The sequence below is a fragment of the Nomascus leucogenys genome, chromosome 4 (assembly GCF_006542625.1).
Source record: "Nomascus leucogenys isolate Asia chromosome 4, Asia_NLE_v1, whole genome shotgun sequence".
Lineage (NCBI taxonomy): Eukaryota > Metazoa > Chordata > Mammalia > Primates > Hylobatidae > Nomascus > Nomascus leucogenys.
In genome coordinates, this window is record NC_044384.1 from 65,905,344 (window position 1) to 65,923,243 (window position 17,900).

Genomic DNA, 17,900 nt, shown 5'->3' on the forward strand with positions numbered 1-17,900 from the left:
TTTTACATTTATTTTATTTTATTTTATTTTTATTTTATTTTATTTTATATTTTATTTTATTTATTTTTTGAGATGGAGTTTCACTCTTTTTGCCCAGGCTGGAGTGCAGTCACGCAATCTCGGCTCACTGCAACCTCCGCCTCCTGGGTTCAAGTGATTCTCCTGCCTCAGCCTCCTGAGTAGCTGGGATTACAGGCACGCACCACACGCCTGGCTAATATTTTGGTACTTTTAGTAGAGACGAGGTTTCACCATGTTGGCCAGCCTGGTCTCAAACTCCTGACCCCAGGTGATCTGCCCACCTTGGCCTCCCAAAGTGCTGGGATTACAGGCATGAGCCACTGTGCCTGGCCGAGTTTGACCTTTTATTCGAATGAAAATATAGCAAGTTCATTTTGTAGATATCTTGATAGTCCTTCCAGAATAACATTTTCCTAGACTTGCATTGGCTTTAACATGCCTGTATCAGATGGAGATTATGTAATTAAGTGGATACCATAGCTGTTACTTTCCTTAAAACATACTACTAATAATTCTTAGAATCAGAATGATACTTACAAAAATTATTTTTGCAAATCTGCCATGATCACCTTAAAGGGGCACAGATCATGATAATTTTTGTCTGTACATGCTTACTAAAGAATAAACATTTGTCTTCTGGTTTACGAAGGATGAGAAGCACTCATTTATCCATTGTAGAGCCTGTATGATTTGCTGTCTCTAGGGAGACTGATGGATGGCCTTAAAATGAAGCATTCCAATCGTGTTGAAAAGAAGTAGCCTTGTTGAGCAAAAAAGCCAATTGTAAGAGTTAATATATTGCATGATTCCATTTATATAACATTTTTGAAATTAAATTTTATTGATGGAGAATAGATTAGTTGCCAGAAGTTGGGAGGGATGATTTGGAAGGGAGATGGTTTTGGTCACTAAAGGCCAACATGAAGGACGCTTATGGTATTGGAACTTGTAGTGCTGGGATCTTGACTGTGGTGGTGGATAACTGACCCTCGATAAAATTCTATTGAAATTAATACACATACACACAAATGAATATAAGTAAAACTGGGAAATCTGAATAAGACAGGTAGGTTGTATCAATATCAGTATCCTGATTGTAACATTATGCTATAGTTCTGTGAATTGTTACCATTGTGGAAAATGGCAGAATACAAAGAATCTGTCAGTATTTTGTCTTACAACTAATGTAAATCTACAATTATCTCAATTTTAATTTAAAAGAAAAGTAGCCAGTAAAAGTCATCTATGGTATGAGGTCAGGATGGTAGTTTTTCTACCATCAGGAGAAAAACTTGGGAGATGGGTGCACCAAAATCTCAGAAATTAACCACTAAAGTGTGTAGTGGAAGGTAGGGGGTGGAGGAAGGCATAGTGACTGGGAAGGCATGCTGATGGCCTCAGACTTTTTTTTCCCCTTTTGGTATTAGATTATATGGTGTGTTCACTTTGTGAAGATTCATCAAGTTGTCTACTTCTGACTTGTGCATTTTATATATAATATATACATACACACATTAACCCGTTTTCCACTTGCTCCAAGAATACTGCACTGGCAGCGAGCTGCACTTTCCTTCCTAAATGGGAAATGGGTTAAAAAAGAAAGAAAAGAGTAGACAGAGGCCAACAGGAGCCCCAGACATGTATTCCTCTTTGCTACTGGCCTGGACACCTCCACGTAGGCAGTCATATAGAGACTTGAAATATCATTCAAGGAATTTGGGTATCCAATAGACTTCTAGTTACATATACTACGAAAACTGACTTTGTACTCTCAAGTAGACCTTTTTTAGAAAGAAAATGTTTCTAATAAAAATATATTAGAACCAGTGACTGCAGATAGACTCAAATCTTTTATAACAACTTGTTCAAAAAATCTTAGTAACTCAGGAATGGAAAACCAAACATATGTTCTCACTTGTAAGTGGGAGCTAAGCTATGAGGATGTAAAGGCATAAGAATGACACCGTGGACTTCGGGGACTCAAGGGCAAAAGGGGGAAGAGGGTGAGGGATAAAAGACTACAAATTGGGTTCAGTGTATACTGCTTAGGAGATGAGTACACCAAAATCTCAGAAATTACTACTACATAATTTACTCATGTAACCAAATACGTGTTCCCAAAAAAACCTATGGAAACAAAAAACTTTTAAAATAATAATAATTTTTAAAAAATCTTGCTCTATCCATTCTCTTTACTTGTTAGAACTATGGCCTATTTCAGTTTCAGTGTTGTAAACTGGCCCCAATTTTGCATCTTTCACTAGAGGCTTATTTCTGACTGCCTACTCAGACCCCCGTGTGTTTAAGTTAAAAAAGGAGGAAGAAGCCCCCTTCCAGGTAACTCTCCCTTATAACTAGAAAACCCTGGATAGTAACACAACAAAAAGCAGAGAAAGACTCTGAAAGGTGGAAAGAAGAGGCCTTGAGAAATGACACGGTGGTGAGTTCTGGGAGTTTCCTTATCACCTCCCACGTATCCCAGACAGAACACTGCGGAAACTTCCAACCTGCAACTGACAACAGGCACAGATGAAAAAAAGCTCTAAGGAAAGCCTAGCCAAAGGATTAGGTAAAGGGGTGGCCTAACCACAGACAACCTTTCTGGCAATATCTGCCCTACTCCAGCCAAACACCAATAAATAAAACACGCCACCGCCCCATGGTTTCAGTGGATCCAAGCAGGGAATGGATCTGCCATCTATCACCTGCCACCTAACACAACCAGGTGGGTGGTCTGATTCCAAACCAGGGTGGTGTCTTCAGGGTCCTGCAGTGAGCTAAGTTTTCACCTTCACCCAGCAGCAATGAACAGCAGCAGTGAGGCAGTGCAAGGCAGGCCATTTAGCACAAGTGTCAGTAAGGCCCTGAGGGAGCTGAGCCTCTTCCCCCAACCATATGAGCAAAACTGAACAAGGCAGGCCAAAGCAGAGGTTCCTGGTGCCCTTACTAGTATCAGTCAGCCCCAGCGGGGAGCTGAGCCTCCACCTGACACCTAGTGGAAAGGGTTAAGATGTGGCAACAATTGACACTCTGCTTCCTCCCCTCCTCTTTTCTGGTGTCAGTGGGGCCCAGTGAGGAGCTGAGCTTCACCTTCAGCCTGCAGCAACAAGGCAGTGTTAGCTTCTGTTTTCCCCTACCCTGGTGGCAGCAGAGCCCAGCAGGGAGCTGATCTTACACTCCCAATTGGAGGCAATGAGGTAGAGCCAGTTGGTATCCTGCTTTCAAACGGCCCAGCAAGAAGCTGAACATACCTGCCCACCCAGACCTTGTGCTAAACCTCAACAGGAAGACTACATGCCAAAAAATGAAAACTAAATAAGCCCCAGAGTCTCATCATATCATATCCAAAATGTTCACAATACAACCCAAAATCACTCATTAAAGCAAAATCACAACACGAATGAGAAAAAACAAACCACGAAGTCAACACTAAACTAAATCAAATTTTAGAATTTTCTGACAAGAATTTTATAGCAACTATCACAAAAAATACTTCACAAGCAATTATGAATTCTCCTGAAACAAATGAAAAAGTGGAAAATATCAGCAAAGAAATAGGTGTTCTTTAAAAATACAACAAATGGAAATTTATAGACCTGAAAAATGCAAAAACTGAAGTAAAAAACTTGCTGAATGGGCTCAGTAGTAGGGTAAAGATAACAGAGGACAGAATTAGCAAACTTGATGACATGTCAATAGAGTTTATCGATTATGAACAACAGAGAGGAAATAAACCGGGAAAAAAAAATGAACACAGCCTCAGGGACCTACGGGAGTCTAACAAGTGAGCCAAATATCATACGATCAGAGTCCCAAAATGAAAGGAAATACAGAGTGAGACTGAAAGAATATTTGAATAAATAATAATGAAATACATCCCCAATTAGGAAAAGGCATCAAACTACATCTTCAAGAAATTGAGTGAACCCAAATGGAATAAACCAAATCTAAACCAAAATAGTACGATTAAACTTGTAAAAATTAAAGACAAAAATCCTTGAAATAATCCAGAGAGAAATGATGTTTTTAATATGAGGACACCAATTCAAATTATAGCAGACTTGTCTTCGGAAGCCATGAAGGCTGGAAGGAAGTGGCATAACATTTGTCAAGTACTTAAAGGAAAGAACTGTCAACTGTGAATTCTATATTCAGCAAAAATGTCCTTCTAGAAATGAGGGGGAAATAAAGGCATTCTCAGATGAAGGAAAACTAAGAGATTTGTTGCTAACAAACTGACCTATAAAGGATGACTGAAGGAAGTTCTTAAACAGAAAGGAAATTGTAACAAGGCTTAGAACATCAGAAAGGAGAGGAGAACAGCAGAATGGGTACAAACAGGGCTATAAACTATCCTACTTGTCATGCATTTTTTAAATCACATTTGATGAGAGAAGCAAAAATTACATCATCTGATACATTGCTCAGTGTATGTAGAGGACACACTTAAGACTATTACATTTTAAAATGGTGGTGCACCCCCACTCCCTAAATGTGGTCTATGCAGAGTGACTTCCTTCCAAATAATAGTGTGTAAAAATGGAAAAAGCAACTGTACAGCCAAGAAATCTGACCTCAGTTAGGTGATCAGATTAATATTAACAGTGATGAGTCAAGTTGATAGTATGTTGATAGTATCAAGGTACACCCTTGATATGATTAAAAAAAAAAAAAACAGCCGTTTATCTCTGTGGTCTTCCTCCCAAGAACACATAATTCCAATCTAAACATGAGAAAAACATTAGAAAAATCCCAATTGAGGAACATTCTACAAAATATCTGAGCAGTGCTCCTTGAAACTGTTCAGGTCATCAAAACTAAGGCAACTATGATAAATAATCAGAGCAGTCTAAGGAGACCCGACTACTATCTTAGTTTCCCTGTGCTGCCATAACAAATTACCACAAATCGGGTAGCTTAAAAGGTGGAGATGTATTCTCTCACAGTTCAGGAGTCCAGAAGTCTGAAATAAAGATGTCAGCAGGGTTGATTCCTTCTAAAAGCTCAGCGGGAGAAACTCTGCCATGCCTCCCGCATAACTTTTGTTGGTTGCCAGCAATCTTGGCATTCCATGGCTTGAGACATATCATTTCAATCTCTTCTCCCATCTTCACATCATCTTTACTCATTTTAGGTGCCCCCTAAATCCAGGATGATTTAGTCTCGCAATCTTTAACTAATTACATCTGCAAATATGCTATTTCCAAATAAGGTCAGATTATGATATTCAGGGTGGGCGTGAATTTTGGGGGACACTCTTCAGCACCGTACAATTACTAAATGTAATGTGAAATTCTGGATAGGATCCTTGAACAGAAAATGAACATTAGGTTAAAATGAAGGTAATCTGAATAAAGTATGGACTTTAGTTAATAATAATGTATCAATATTGGTTCATTAATTGTAACAAATGTACTATATTAATATTAGATGTTTATAATGGGGGAACAGTGTGGGGCATATGGGATCTGCCTATACCATTTTCATAGTTTTTCTGTAAATCTAAAAGTTCTAAAATTAAATATTTATTTTAAAATTGTTTCTAGGATCCTACCAGTTTTTTTAAAACCACCACTTTTCAATGGTAAAATAATTTCAGAGTAAAATAGGTAAAATTTAGTTATGCTAGAATATCAGGATTATCTTTCTATTTTAAAAATGAGATATATGCATACATCAGTGGTCCTCCTTTAACTTATGTGATTTTGAATTCAAAGAACTGATAAGAAATAGAACTATCACACTCATCTGAATGGCTATCTTAAAAAAAATAAAAATAAAAATAAGTGCTGACGAGGATGAGAAGAAATCAGAAATCTTGTGCACCACTGGTGGGAAGTGGGAATGTAAAATGCTACGGCCACTGTAGAAAACAGTGTGGTAATTCCTCAAAACATGATAAATAGAGTTACCAATTGATCCAACAATTCCACCTGTGGGTACATGGCCAAAAAATTGAAAGCAGGGGTTCATGGAGACATTTTACTCTCATGTTCACAGCATTATTCACAATAGTTAAAACATGGAAGCATCCCAAGTATTCATCAACAGATGAATGGATAAGCAAAATATGGTATATACATATAATGAAATACGATTCAGCCATAAAAAGGAAAGAAATTCTGACATATGCTATGACATGGATGACTGAAGACATTATGCTGATGAAATAAGCCAGTCACAAAAGGATAAACACTGTGTGACTCCACTTAAGTTATGGTCAGAATCATAGAGACAGAATAGAATGGTGGTTGCTAGGGCCTAAGAGGAAGGGGAAAATGGGGAATTATTGTTTAATAGGCATACAGTTTCAGTTTTACAGATAAAAAGAGTTCTGAAAACAGATGCTGGTTATGGTTGTACAACATTATGAATATATTTAATACCACTAAACTATACACTTAAAAATTGCTAATATGATACATTTTGTTATATGTATTTTACTATGATAGAAATATAAAAACTTTTAAAGGGATAAATACAATTAATGTTTTAAGTGTGAGGATAAAGAGAACTAATGAAAGTACACATCATTTATTAGTAAAACATCAATACCAGTAAACTGCAATAAGTTACACATGTACTGTAATATCCAGAGAAACCAAAAGCAAAGCCATACAAAGCAATATACTCAAAAATTCTGTAAATAAAACAAGATAGAATCCAGAAAGATAGGCTGGGCACCATGACTCATGCCTGTAATTCCAGCACTTTGGGAGGCCGAGGCGGGTGCATCACGAGGTCAGGAGTTTGAGATCAGCCTGGCCAACATGGTGAAATGCTGTCTCTACTAAAAATACAAAAATTAGCTGGGCGTGGTGGTGGGTGCCTGTAATCCCAGCTACTCGGAGGCTGAGGCAGAGAACTGCTTGAATCCAGGAGGCAGAGGTTGCAGTGAGCCAAGATCACGCCACTGCACTCCAGCCTGGGTGACAGAGTAAGACTCCATCTCAAAAAAAGAAAAAAAAAAAAAGAATCCAGAAAGATAGACCAAATCCTGGGCCATAAAACAAACCTCAACAAATTTCAAATAATTGAAATCATACAAAGCATCTTCTCTGACTATAAAGGTATCAAAAACTAGATATCAGTAACAGAAGGAGAACATGAAAACCTCCAAACACTTTAAAACTAAACCAGATACTTCTAGATAATCTGCAGGTCAAAGAGGAAGTCTTAAGCAAAATAAAAAAAAATACCTAGAATGAAAGTAAAACTGTAACATATAAAATTATATGATGGCTGGGCACAGTGGCTCACGCCTGTAATCCTAGCACTTTGGGAGACCGAGGCAGGCGGAATACCTGAGGTCAGAAGTTCGAGACCAGCCTGGCCAAAATGGCGAACCCTCATCTCAAGTAAAAATACAAAAATTAGCCAGGCATGGTGGCAGGCACCTGTAATCTCAGCTACTCAGGTGGCTGAGGCAGGAGAATCGCTTGAACCCGGGAGGCAGAGGTTGCAGTGAGCCAAAACCACACCACTGCACTCCAGCCTAGGTGACAGAGTGAGACTCGGTCTCAAAATGAATAAATAAATAAAATTTTAAAAATAAAATTATGTGGGATACAGCTAAAGCTGTGCTGAGAGAAAAATTTGTAGTAGTAAATGCTTATGATAGAAATGAAAGATCTCAAATCAACTGTCCAAGTTCCTACCTCTAAAAACTACAAAAATAAGAGCAAAATATACCTAAAGCAACCAGAAGGAAAAATTAATAAAGATAAGCAGAAATAAGTGAAATTAAAAACAGGAAAACGATAAAGAAGATCAGTGAAACAAAAAGTTGGTTCTTTTAAAAAGCAATAAAATTGATAAACTCCTAGAAAGACTAACAAAGATAAAAGGATGACACGAATCAAGAATATCAAAAATAGGATGGGATATCACTAATATAGTACTTCCATTAAAGGGATAAAAAGGACTACTGTAACAACTTTATAGCTAATACATTCAAAAACTTAGAATGGACCAATTCCTCAAAAGCCACTAATTACCAAAATACAACCAAAATGAAATTGACTAACTGAATAGTGCTATAGCCATTAAAGAAATTGAATCTATAATTTTAAAGTTTTTAAAACCTCTCCAAGCCCAGATGGTTTCGCTGGAGAATTATAGCAAACATTTAAAGAATTAACACTAATCTAGAACAATCTTTTCCAGAAAACAGAAGAAGGAGGAATACTCCCTAACTCATTTTATGAAGGTTGTATTAATACCCTGATACCAAAAAAAAAGGCGTTGTAAAAAAACAAACGAAAGCCCTACAGACCAATATCTCTCATAAATTTAGAATTTAAAAATTATCAGCAAAATAGCGATTCTAACCCAGCATTTATTAAAAGAATTATACACCATAAACCAACTGGGACTTTTTTTCAGGCATGCAAGGTTGATTTAACATTAAAAAATCAATCAATGTAATTAGCCATATCAATAGGAGAAACCATACAGTCATCTCAATTGCTACAGAAAAAAGCCTTTGACAAAATCCAACACTGAGTCATGATAAAAACTCTCAGAAAACTAGGAAAAGAGGAGAACTTACTCAACTTGATAAAGATTATCTACAAAACCTACAGCTAACATCATCCTTAACAACGAAGGATTGAATGCTTTCCCTCTAAGAGCATGAATAAGGATGCCCAATTTCATCAATCTCATTCAACACACTACTGGAATATTAAGTCACCGTAGTAAGGGAAAGAAAAGAAATAGGAGGCATACAGGTTATAAAGGAAGAAATAAAACTGTCTCTGTTTGCAGATAACCTAATTATCTACATATAAAATTTCATAAAATAAAAGTTTAAAAAGACCTAGAACTAATAAGTCAGTTCAGTAGGATCACAGGATACAAGATTAACACACAAAAATCAATCACATTGGAACATGTGGAAACCAAATTTAAAACCAAAAGTAAAAACACAATACCCTTTACAGTCACTCTAAATACTTAAGTATAAACTTAAGTAAACCTTTACAGGATCTATATGCTGAAAATTACAAAATGCTGGTGAAAGAAATTAAAGAAGACCTAAAGAAATGGAGAGACCTATCATTTTCATGGTTTGGAAGATAACACAGTAAAGATATCAATTCTCCCCAAATTGATCTATGAGTTTAACACCATTCCTGTCAAAATTCCAGCTAGATACTTTGTAAACATGCACAAGCTTATTCTAAAAATATATATGGAAAAGCACAGGTGCTAGAATAACTAAAATGATATTGAAAAAGAAGAATAAAGTAGGAGGAATCACTTTACTAGATATTAAGGCCCATTATATAAAAGGTAGAGTAATCAAGATAGTATGGTATTAGTGGAGGGGTAGACACTTAGATCAATGGAATAGAATAGAGAACCCAGAAATTTACCTACACAAATACGCCCATCTGATTTTTTAAAGATTTTTATTGTAAACTATACATAACATTAAAGTATGTTTTAACCATTTCAAAGGGACAGTTCAGTGGCACTAAGCACATTCACATGGTTGTGCAACCATCACCGTCATTCGTACCCAAAATCTTTTTCTCATCCCACACTGAGACTCTATACCCATTCTCCCTGCCTTTAGCCACTGGCAACCATTCTTCTCCTCTCTGTCTCTTTGAACTTGACTATTCCAGCAACTGATTTTGAGAAAAGTACAAAAGCAATTTGATGGAGGAAGCCTTTTCAGTAAATAGTGTTGTAGCAATGGACGTCCATAGGCAAAAAATAAATAAATAAACCTTGATCTAAACCTCACACCTATTCAAAAATTAACTCGAAATGGATCACAGACTTAAGTGTGTAGTGTAAAACTATAAAACCCTTAGAAAATAATGTAGGAGAAAATATTTGTGATCTAAAACTAAAGAGTTCTTAGAGCTTGACATCAAAAATGTGACCCATAAGAAATAAAATTGTTAAATTAGACCTCATCAAAATGGAAAACTTATACTCTAAAAGACCATGTGAATAGGATGAAAAGACAAACTAAGGACTGGGATGAAATATTTGCAAAACCACACATTCAACAAAGGACTAGTATCTAGAATATATAAATAAAACACTCAAAGTTCAACAGTTAAAAAAACCAAACAGGGCCGGGTGCGGTGGCTCACGCTTGTAATCCCAGCACTTTGGGAGGCCGAGGCAGGCGGATCACAAGGTCAGGAGATCGAGACCACGGTGAAACCCCGTCTCTACTAAAAATACAAAAAAAAAAGATTAGCCGGGTGTGGTGGCGGGCGCCTGTAGTCCCAGCTACTTGGAGAGGCTGAGGCAGGAGAATGGCGTGAACCCGGGAGGCGGAGCTTGCAGTGAGCCGAGATTGTGCCACTGCACTCCAGCCTGGGCAACAGAGTGAGACTCCGTCTCAAAAAAAAACAAAAAACAAAAAAAAAACAAACAATCCAATTTGAAAGTGGGCAAAAGACATGAACAGACACTTTACCAAGAAGATACAGATTACATTTCACCAAAGAGATAAACAACTGGCAAATACGCCCATGGAAAGATGTTCAGCATCATTGGCCATTATGGAAATGCAAATTAAAACCACAATTGCATATTACTACACACCTGTGAGAATGGCTAAAATAAAAAATAGTGACAACACCAAATACAGACAAAGATACAGAGAAACAGGATCACTCATGCATTTCTGGCGGGAATGTCAGCAGTGCAGTCACTCCATAAAATAGTTTGGCAGTTTCTTAAAAAACTAAATCTCCAACTGCCATGTGACCCAGCACTGACACTCCTGGGAATTTATCCCAAAGAAATGAAGACCACGTGCACACAAAAACCTGTTCACACAAAAATCTGTTCACAAATGCTGATAGCAGCTTTATTTATACAGTCAAAAACTGGGGGAAAAAAAAGCCTAGGTGTCCTTCAACAGGTGAGTGACTACAGAAACTGGCTCATCTATACCGTGGAATACTACTCAGCAATAAAAATGCAGCGACTTGGGTAGATCTCTAGGGATTTATGCCAAGTTGGGAAAAAAAGGCAATACAAAAATGTTTCATACTGTATGTTTCCATTTGTTTAACCTTTGTGAAATGACCAACTTACAGAAACATATAATAGGGTAGTGCTGCCGGGGGGTAAGGGATGGAGATAGGGTAGGATGGGGAGAAGGAATGAATGTGGCTATAAAGGGGCAACAGGGGGTGCCTTGTGGGGCTGGAAGTGTTCTGCATCTTCCCTGAATGGGTGTCAACATTCTGGTCATGATACTGCACTAGAGTTTTGTGAGATGTTACTGTCGAGAGAAATCGGTGTAGGGAGCACAGGATGCACCTGTATTATTTCTTACAACTACGTGTGAATCTACAGCATCTCAAATGAAAGTTCAATTAAACAAAAAACAACCACAAAAAAAGAGGGCACACTTGCATCTTCCTCATAGTGGGGAGGCCAGGACAATCATTTGAAGTAACCAAGCTGAAAAGTCACTCTTTGATGGGGATGGAGGGCAGCGATGGTCATTCAGACTCTTCTAACCCAGCATTCTAGTCTAGGGTGGAAAAATTAAATTGAGAGATAGTTTCCTGTGACTTGCTTTTATTTTATTTTATTTTATTTTTTATTTTTTTATTTTTATTTATTTTCGAGATGGAGTTTCACTCTGTCACCCAGGCTGGAGTGCAATGGCGCAATCTCCACCCACTGCAACCTCCTCTTCCCGGGTTCAAGCAATTCTCCTGCCTCAGCCTCCTGGGTAGCTGCAACTACAGGCACACGGCACCACACCAGGCTGATTTTTTGTATTTTTAGTAGAGACGGGGTTTTGCCATGTTAGCCAGGTTGGTCTCAAACTCCTGACCTCAGATGATCCGCCCGCCTCAACCTCCCAAAGTGCTAGAATTACAGGCATGAGCCACCGTGTCCGGCCGTGACTTGCTTTTATTAAGGGGCAGAGACTTGCAATGAAGTCAGCCTTAGACACCTTGCAAAGCATGAGGCAAACTGAGAAATGTGACATGGGCTGATAATTCCATTCAATTTTTTGGCAAATGCAGAAATAAAACCTGACTTCTTTTGGATTGAGAGTAATGTGGCCAACCACAAGGCAGTATTAAACACGCAGCTGCTCCGTGGCCAGCCTTGATGTGTCAGTAACAGTAACTACCCTGAAATGGAGCAGGCAGCTGTGGCCTGAATGGGCTCTATGTAGTGGAGCGCTGCGGCTTCCCGTCCTGGTGGGAGCAGTCCCCTCTTCCCTGGGCCTCAGCTGCTTGTCTGTGTCAGACGGAAAAACAGTTGTTTTTATATAACTTCAGTCATGATACAGTTTTGTGGGACATATTTCGTCAAGGCAGAATGAATTATTTGTTGCCTGGATAACATGCGTTTTTACCTCAGATCAGGAAAGAGTATTAAAATTATATTACTTTCTCATTTTTTTCAGTCATGGTTCATCAGAATGTATTAAGATTCAGAACCAAAGATTATATGAAATTGGAGGAAATATAGGTAAGCATACTGTAATAATTTCTACTGCTAAATTCTCTGATTACTCTAAAAGAAATATGTTGCTGTTATCATAAAGGTATATTTTATAAATTTCTCAGATAAAAACTAAAAATCAGTAGGTTTCTGATATTTTTATCTCATGTGGGAACAGTTGCACAACTTTTCTAAAATGTTTTCAAAATTTAAATGAGAATATTTTAGTGTTGATATGGAGTAGGCTTGGGTCTTTTCTTTTCTTTTCGTTTCTTTTCTTTTCTTTTTTTTGAGACGGAATCTTGCTCTGCTGCCCAGGTTGGAGTGCATTGGCGTGATCTTGGCTCACTGCAACCTCTGCCTCCCGGGTTCAAGTGATTCTCCTGCCTCAGCCTCCCTAGTAGTTGGGATTGCAGGTGCCCGCCACCACGCCCAGACAATTTTTATATTTTTAGTAGAGACAGGGTTTCACCATGTTGGCCAGGCTGGTCTCGAACTCCTGACCTCAAGTGATCCACCCGCCTCGGCCTCCCAAAGTGCTGGGATTACAGGTGTGAGCCACCGTGCCTGGCTGGCTTGGGTCTTTTCAATGTGATTTGAAGTCGGAAAGTCTCTCTGGAGACTCAATGCAAAACAAAGCAGAGAATACTGTAAGAACTTTCAGAAGCATGACACCATTTTGATTAACTTCCCTATTTTAACTCTCCTCCCAAATTCATTCTTTCTATTTCCCTGGGGGAGCAGGGGAGGAATCAGCAAAACTTCCCTGCTTGGTCTGTGAATATCCTCACAGCCCCATGGGCACTCCGTGCTCCCAGTGAGGGCAGTGCCGCCTCCTCACCAGCACCCTCCACTCTGCCACACCATCAACCTTTCCCTCCCAACTGCAGCATTTCCATCTGCATTTAAAAAACTGGCAATTTCCCTCACCTTTACAAAATTCTTTCTTGACCCCCCTTTAAGTCTACTCCCATTTCTGTGTTCCACCTTATAGCAAAAGCTTCTTGAATCAGTATCTACGCTCCAGTTTCTTCCTCCTTGTTCTCTCTTGAAGTCACTCCAGGCATGCTCTGCCCCTCAGCACTTCACCAGAATCGCCCTCTTGTCATGGTCACCAGACAACTCATCTGTTTTTAGAACTGCCTGAGTTGATCTTTCCCTCCTTTGAAGAACACTTTTTTCACCTGACTTCAAGGATGCCCCAAGCTTCTGACTGTCTTCCCACTTTTCCTGGCTGTGCTGCTGGAAACCCTGTGCCCCTTATTTCTTGTCCTCTCAGCCTCTCAAGGTTGGAGAACGGTAGGGTTCAGTCCTCGGAACTCTCCTGTATTTGCACTTGCCTTCCTTGGCGAGCTCAATCCATCTCACTCCTTTAAATACACCTGTATGTGGATGCCCCTGAAATTTCTATCCCACAGGTCCCTTTAAACACTAAACCTGTAAATCCAGTCACCTGGCAGGTTTGGATTTGTGGCCTTTGCATTTGCTCTGACTTTTCCCCAGGATGCCCTCCCTCCAGACAGCCTCACTTCTCAGTCCCTGGCCTCTGCCAGGTCTTTGCCAATAAATCAGCTTCTCAGGGAGACCCTCCTTCCTCGCACCCTCCCGAACATGGCTTCCATGCTTGGTCTTTCTCTCATGTTATGATGACTTACTTGGTATCATATTTGTTTGTTAGTTGCCTTGTGCTGCTCTTAGACATGGCTGTAAACCCAGCCCCTGGAATAGTGCCTGGCACATTATTAATATTTGGTAAGTGAATGAATCAAGCAACTGAGCATGCAGGCAGCTCTTGGTAGTTTTTTTTGTTTGGTTTGGTTTTTTTGTTTTTGTTTTTGTTTTTGTTTTTTTGAGACGGAGTCTCGCTCTGTCACCCAGGCTGGAGTGCAGTGAGCCGAGATCGCGCCAAAAGAAGTCAGGTTTTATTTCTGCATTTGCAGTGGCGCGATCTTGGCTCACTGCAAGCTCTGCCTCCCGGGTTCACGCCATTCTCCTGCCTCAGCCTCCCGAGTAGCTGGGAATACAGGCGCCCGCCACCGCGCCCGGCTAATTTTTTTGGTATTTTTAGTAGAGATGGGGTTTCACTGTGTTAGCCAGGATGGTCTAGATCTCCTGACCTTGTGATCTGCCCACCTCGGCCTCCCAAAGTGCTGAGATTACAGGCATGAGCCACCGTGCCTGGCCAGCTCTTGGTAGTTTTGTTTGAGAATTTCAGCATACATTTCAAGCACACTGCACGTAAAGACTTTTGAATACGTTTGCCCCAGGAAATGATCTTTTAGTTGTTACCATTTTGGGATTTCCTGCCTATGGGGCTTTACATCCATAGTAAAGAAACAAAATGACCATTCCTAAAATGAACTTGATTTGAATCTTCTCTAGCTCTGGTCAAGTACCTATCTATAAAGCCATTGGAGGACATGTATTAGCATATAAGTAATGAGTTTATACCTGAAACAAGTTCTTGCCATATTTTTCTTTTCTTTTTTCTTTTTTTTAAAACAGGATCTCACTCTGTCACCCAGGCTGGAGTGCAGTGGTGCAATTTTGGCTCACTGCAACCTCGGCCTCCCCCGCGTGGTGGCGGGCACCTGCAATCCCAACTACTAGGTTCAAGTGATTCTCCTGCCTCAGCCTCCCCAGTAGCTGGGATTACAGGCACCTGCCACCACACCCGGCTAATTTTTGTATTTTTAGTAGACATGGGGATTCACCATGTTGTCCAGGCTGGTCTCAAACTCCTGACCTCAAGTGATCCACCCGCCTCAGCCTCCCAAAGTGCTGGAATTACAGGTGTGAGACACTGCACCCGGCCCTTGCCATAATTTTCTAATTGATGCCATGAAGCAAGGGAACAATTTGCCTGTGATGGTATGTCTGCTTTCTTCCAAAATTTCACATGAGATTTGTTTTATATACCCATACTTCACAGTCTTAAAGAAAGAAAAAAAAAAAGGAGAGAGGGAGAAGAGGGAAGAAGAGTTTGTTAAGAAACCTTAACATATGTCTACTTACTTTGGCCAAGAGAACTATATTAACCTTATTTGAGCCTCACAAACACACACAGACACATATGTGTGCACACGCACACACACACAAATGTACACTGATTCTCTGATCTTTTTCTTTTAGGAGAGCATTGCTTGGATCCAGATGCTTATATATTGGATGTATATCGTATAAATCCTCAAGCAGAATGGGTGATTAAACCTCAACCAAGTTCTTAAAATATCCTCGAGATAGCTGCTATCATGTATTATATGCCAAAAAGATCCTACATTTTGGTAGGGAAAAAACAACACTGTGTTTGACGTGTTTGTTCCTACAGCCTTCTCAGTATTTCTGGCCCTCCACAGTGGGCATTGTCAGCATGAACTGTGGAAGAGGCGCTGGTTCACCAATTCAACTGAAGCTTTCTCATGACATTTTTTTAATAAAAGTAAAGGAAAGATGATGTGGTCCTTCCAGAAGAAAGACCAATCTAGAATATGGAACTCTAATCACTTCTAGTATTTCAACTTCCTAGCAGAAATGAACTCGGCCCTAGACCTAGGGATAAGCAATGTTCTTTATGTAGCCAATGCTATGAAGCAAAAGAGGTGAAAGAGACCCTTTTTTATATTTAATGTACATATATTGACTTTTTGAGCAAGAATGCCAGAAATAGCCTTCATTTCTACCCTGCAAAATAATCCAGATCTGCTTTCTAAAGAGAATCAGTTTCTAAAGTGAAACATACAATATTTATGCTCTGACTGACTCCTGAATTGGAGGAGGAAGAACTTCTGTTTAAAGAAAACTGTATTGTTATGTATGTCAGGCTGTGTATTGTGACTATCAGCATTCTGGTGCAAATGAACTTTTCTCTATCATCGACTGTGGAAAATTGATACTTTTAAAGCATATTCTTCTGTGAGCACAGGTCCTGCTAGTGAAGCTTGGTTTGACAAAGGGTGTCATGCTTTCCTAACCTTGTTTGTAGTTAACATTCACAGAGCCTCCATTTTCTCATTACGGTTATGATGCTCAGTATCTTTCCAAGTGCCAGGCACGGGCTTCCTTTTCTGATCAAACATACCGTTGTTTATATTTCACAACTATAGACAGTCACTTCTGCAGTCCCAATTTAAAAATGCAGAACTGCTTTATCCAAGAATGCTGAAAAATACCGTTCTATCCAGGTTTTACAAACTATAAAAGCAGATTTTGCTTTTGTTTGTTAATCATAGGCATGGCCAAGCATTGTGGATTAGCCTGAGGCTTAAAATCAGATGCATGTCTGGTAAGATGACCACTGTCTCACTATCAAGAGCCTGCAGAGCCATTTTCCAGACCTGTGATTGCCCAGAACACATAGTCCCCACGTTTCTAATTTGGAGCAAATCTAAAAGGTGCTGAGGGATTGGACAGCTCTGCCTTTTCTCTCGAGGCTGTGGATATAGTCCTTCTCGGATTAACTAGAAATGGGGACAGAGTTCTCATTTATCCCAGACGTATACATTGGCTTTTTTGGAATCTGCAGATTGAGATTTTGATGAATTTATATTGGTTTTAATGAGACCCAAATGACTCTCTCTCAACAATTCAAGCAGTAGACAAATTTGCTCACAAATACAGAAAACATCTTTTTGTCTACTTCGCAAGTCTCAAAACGTGGTAATATTTAAGCCCATTTGTAGAAGAAATCTTTTATATACTATATTACACCTCGATATCTATACAAAACATCACTTATATTAAAACATGTAGATAACTTTCTGGCATTTAGGATTTTGTTATATTTTTATAGAAAACACAAGATCCATTCATTTGATTGTTAATTTGAGAATTTTTTTTTGCCTGAAAACCCGTTAAAAGGAAACGTGCCTTCTACATAAGTTTATGTATATTCCTACATTTTGTTCATTTTTAATGTATGGGTAGTTGGTGGCACGTGACCTTACATAATGAATTTCTAGACTCTGAAAAAAATGCTTTTATCATTTTTGCAGTTCAGACAAGGGTAAACATTTTACTTTATGTAATTGCCACGTCCCAAGATGTAAAACGGCGGTAATTTATGACCACATATGGAAGAAATTCTTCAAATAGCTACCTTATGTTTCTGCATATATATGAAAACTGAGTGATATTTCTCAGTGTATTTCCTTGCATTTGAATAGTTCAATTCTGTTGTGTTTATACAGAAAATTCACAAATCTGTTCATTTAATTTTTTATTTGAGAATTTTTATTTCTTTTGACTGAAAACACATTAGAACCTATGAGTAAATTCTGAAGGCTTTAAGATTTACTTCAGCTTGTCACCAGTTTCAAATAAATCCCTAATAGGTAACAAGTAAAATACAATTTCTTGTCTACTTTCATGTGGTTTTAAATGGCAGGGACTTAGCCGAATCAGTCAGTATAATCACTCTAGTTTATTCAAGG

The 17,900-nt window shown here is 39.0% G+C and overlaps 1 protein-coding gene across 3 annotated transcripts in view; it reads left to right on the forward strand.

Annotated features, from left to right (window-relative positions):
• The window catches only part of ARHGAP28 (Rho GTPase activating protein 28), a 190,037-nt gene extending 172,695 nt beyond the window's left edge, over window positions 1–17,342 (forward strand). Inside the window, exons 17-18 of one of the 3 annotated variants that reach the window (XM_012506403.2) lie at window positions 12,434–12,498; window positions 15,604–15,782. In XM_012506403.2, coding sequence (XP_012361857.2) covers window positions 12,434–12,498; window positions 15,604–15,698 — 160 coding nt within the window. In that variant the 3' untranslated portion in view covers window positions 15,699–15,782. Of the gene's footprint in view, window positions 1–1,561; window positions 1,635–12,433; window positions 12,499–15,603 lie in introns of those variants that run through there. The other 2 variants (XM_003262065.4, XM_030810730.1) reach the window with 2 other exon arrangements.
• Window positions 17,343–17,900: the final 558 nt, after the last annotated feature.